This window comes from Nyctereutes procyonoides, unplaced genomic scaffold (assembly GCF_905146905.1).
Source record: "Nyctereutes procyonoides isolate TBG_1078 unplaced genomic scaffold, NYPRO_anot_genome, whole genome shotgun sequence".
Classification (NCBI taxonomy): Eukaryota; Metazoa; Chordata; class Mammalia; order Carnivora; family Canidae; genus Nyctereutes; species Nyctereutes procyonoides.
In genome coordinates, this window is record NW_026575140.1 from 79212933 (window position 1) to 79216188 (window position 3256).

The following is a 3256-nucleotide window of genomic DNA, read 5'->3' on the forward strand; positions in this document are numbered from 1 at the left end:
CCCCTTTGCCCCTCCCCCTGCTGATGCTCTCTCTCTCTCCCAAACAAAAAATAAAATATTTTAAAACAAGCAAGCAAGCAAACAAACAAATAAATAAATATTAATGGAAATTAAGGTTCTAAGGAGTTCTACATTAAGCTTATACATCCTGGTTAAAATATATTATTTGAACCACGCTACAGTAATTAAAGTATGCTAAGATTAACATTGGTAGCAGTCTTAAAGGACAATGAAGAGAAGAGTTGTTAGAAAATGTTAAGCTATAAATTCAGGCAGTTGAGGAAGTAATAATGAGGCATTAAAAAGCTAAATGTAGAAAAAAAAAACAGTGGATGTGTTTGTTTTAACACTGAATGGGGTTATTGCCTCTTATCTTTGAGCGGCTCCTTGGCTAACCCACAGCCCCTTCTTCAAACTCATATCTTCCAAGCCCAAGGTCACTGGGCAACTCAAATCTCTGACCCCAGTGGAGGACTCTCTGCCAGAGGAAAAAATACACCCAAGAGCTACTGCCAATCAGAGATTTAAAAACAGAATATAACTAAACACCACTACCTAATTGCATTCTCATCTAAGAAGTAATGAGGTAGAAACAAAGGGAGGGAGGAAAGGAGTCCCCACTTTAATGGTTCCCTCTGCCCTACAGATGTTCTAGTCAGTGCCCACTGGGAAGAGGGTCCCAAAGGAACACGGGAGACATTTATTCTCTGTGGAGGGTGTGAATGCTGTTCCTTCACTCAGAGAACAGAGGTGCTATTGCATCTAGATTTTCACACCTGAGTGCATAAGGCTGAGAAAGAGGAGAGTTTGGCTTTTCTGGCCTCAGAGCCTGGGCCTCATGTTCTACAGCATCTAAAAGCAACGAAACAGAGGGTGGATGTGGGGCCTGGCTTTCAGCTCAAGTTGGCTATTTCCCTTCAGTCTGGTCTGTAAGTGCTTTCTCTCTAGAGTGCTTTTTTTTTTTTTCTCATCTACTGGGGTGTACACACCAGAAGAAGGTGGGAATGTGGGAATTGGCTTTATTGGAGTTGGGGCTAATACTGCCTTAGCTGACTCCATGGTACTTTCTTAAGATAGTCCCTGATTAATGAAGCTCAACCTTAAAACCTTAATGGTGATTGCATTATTGTCATATTGCAGATATAATCGCTTTTCAGAGATTAAATTTCATATTGAAAGAAGACAGTTGTTGTTAATATTGGTAGTAGTCTATTACTTTTCCCTACATTAAGCATTATCTTTTCCATCCCATTTTACTGTGTTCTCACTACATAATTCTGTTTTCGGCTGTCTGGCTGATGATGGAGAAAGCATTTTGTAAGTCATTTACAGCAATAGGTCATCCCAGAACTTCTGCAAGTCAACTGAACAGATAGAGTATGTGGAATAAAGACTCATTAAAACCAGAATATTACTATTTGGAATGAATTTTTTCAACAAGGGTGGGTAGGGTCAGGACAGAGATTTTATATATATGAAAGAATGAATCCTCACAAGAATTGTAAGACATTATGCTATGTATACAGATACACAGGAGATTTAGAATTTTTTTTTCCAGTTATCCACAGGCACAGAGCAGGCAGTGGATTTGACATTTAAACTCAGACTTAACTGTCAGCTATATGCTCCACCCTCTATTCCATTCTACCTCTTGTGTAATCTCTTTATTTTCTTTCTAAAGAAACAGGAAAAATAAACAAATGACTTGAAGTCACACACCAATTAGTGACCAAATTGGAAAGACTCCTATTCAGGAGTTCTTTATAGAACTTTTAAACACTTATAAAGAACTTACAAAAAAAGTTACAAAAACTTTATAAAAACTTTTATTTTTTTATAAAAACTTTATAAAAAGTTTATAAACTTTATAAAGTTCTTTATGGAACTTTATAGAGGCATTGTCAGTTTCCAGCGGGTTCTCTGAAAACATCAGTATTTTGTGAAAAGTTCATCTCAGCAAGGCCATTCTTTGATCTTCCAGGACTAATTAGACGTGGCGATGAAGAATCACACTCCCGTAACCGAGTTCCTCCTGATGGGAATCCCTTACACAAAAGGGCTGGAAAACATGCTCTTCGTCTTATTTCTGGCCTTCTACTTTCTCACTCTTCTGGGGAACCTGCTCATTCTTCTGGCCATCCTCACTTCCTCCAACCTGCACACCCCCATGTATTTCTTCCTGGGAAACCTGTCTGTGTTCGATATATTTTTCCCTTCAGTGAGCTCCCCCAAAATGATGCTCTCCCTAATGGGGCAAAGCCGGACCATCTCTTACCCAGGCTGTGCCTGTCAGCTCTTCTTTTACCACTTCCTGGGCTGCACTGAGTGTTTCCTGTACACCGTGATGGCCTATGACCGCTTTGCGGCCATCTGTCACCCTCTGCGGGTACATATTCATCATCATGAATCGCAGAGTGTGCACCATCATGACGCTAGGCACCTGGGTGGGGAGCTGTCTGCATGCAGCTGTACTCACATTCCTCATCTTTCACTTACCGTTCTGTGGCCCCAATGAGGTGGACAATTTCTTCTGTGATATCCCAGTGGTGTTACCCCTGGCCTGTGCAGACACCTCTCTAGCTCAGACAGTGAGTTTTACCAATGTAGGTATTGTTGCACTCATCTGTTTTCTTCTTATCCTCACTTCTTATACTCGCATTGTTGTCTCTGTATTGAAAATTAGCTCCTCAGAAGGCCGGCGAAGAGCTTTTTCAACCTGCAGTGCCCACCTGACTTCCATCCTGCTCTTCTATGGACCGGTGGTCCTCATTTATCTCCGGCCTGCCTCCAGCCCCTGGTTGGATTCTGTGGTTCAGGTGTTGAATAATATTGTCACCCCTTCCCTGAATCCTTTGATATACACCTTGAGAAACAAGGATGTGAAGTTGGCTCTGAGGAAAGCACTGATCCAAGGAGTACATACTTGTGGGGTGTAAATTCTTAGGTCATCCTCTGTCCCTTCAACATTGCCTTGTCTTTATCTGGGACAATGAGTCCCTTAGAGTTGGTGTGATTGCCAAGTAGGGGTTTGATGTCTTATGATAGGCATTTAGAGTACAAATTTTCCTCACAAGTAGGTGAGGTTGGATAGATTCTGGTGTGATTCGTGTGTATATATTTATATAATTAATTATTCAACAAAATGTTTTACGAGGCTTAGTAAGTGCCAAGCAGTATTCTTTGCAGTTTCCAAACACTGGCATATGTAACTACCACAATTATCACTCAGAATAGATAACATGACCCCATTGACTGA

At 40.9% G+C, this 3256-nt stretch overlaps 1 protein-coding gene across 1 annotated transcript; it reads left to right on the forward strand.

Moving 5' to 3' along the window:
* Positions 1 to 1999: 1999 nt before the first annotated feature.
* On the forward strand, positions 2000 to 2936 carry LOC129496949 (olfactory receptor 958-like). Its single transcript, XM_055305296.1, is given in 2 exon segments — positions 2000 to 2386; positions 2388 to 2936. Coding segments are annotated over 2 exon segments (936 nt in total).
* The last annotated feature ends 320 nt before the right edge of the window (positions 2937 to 3256 follow it).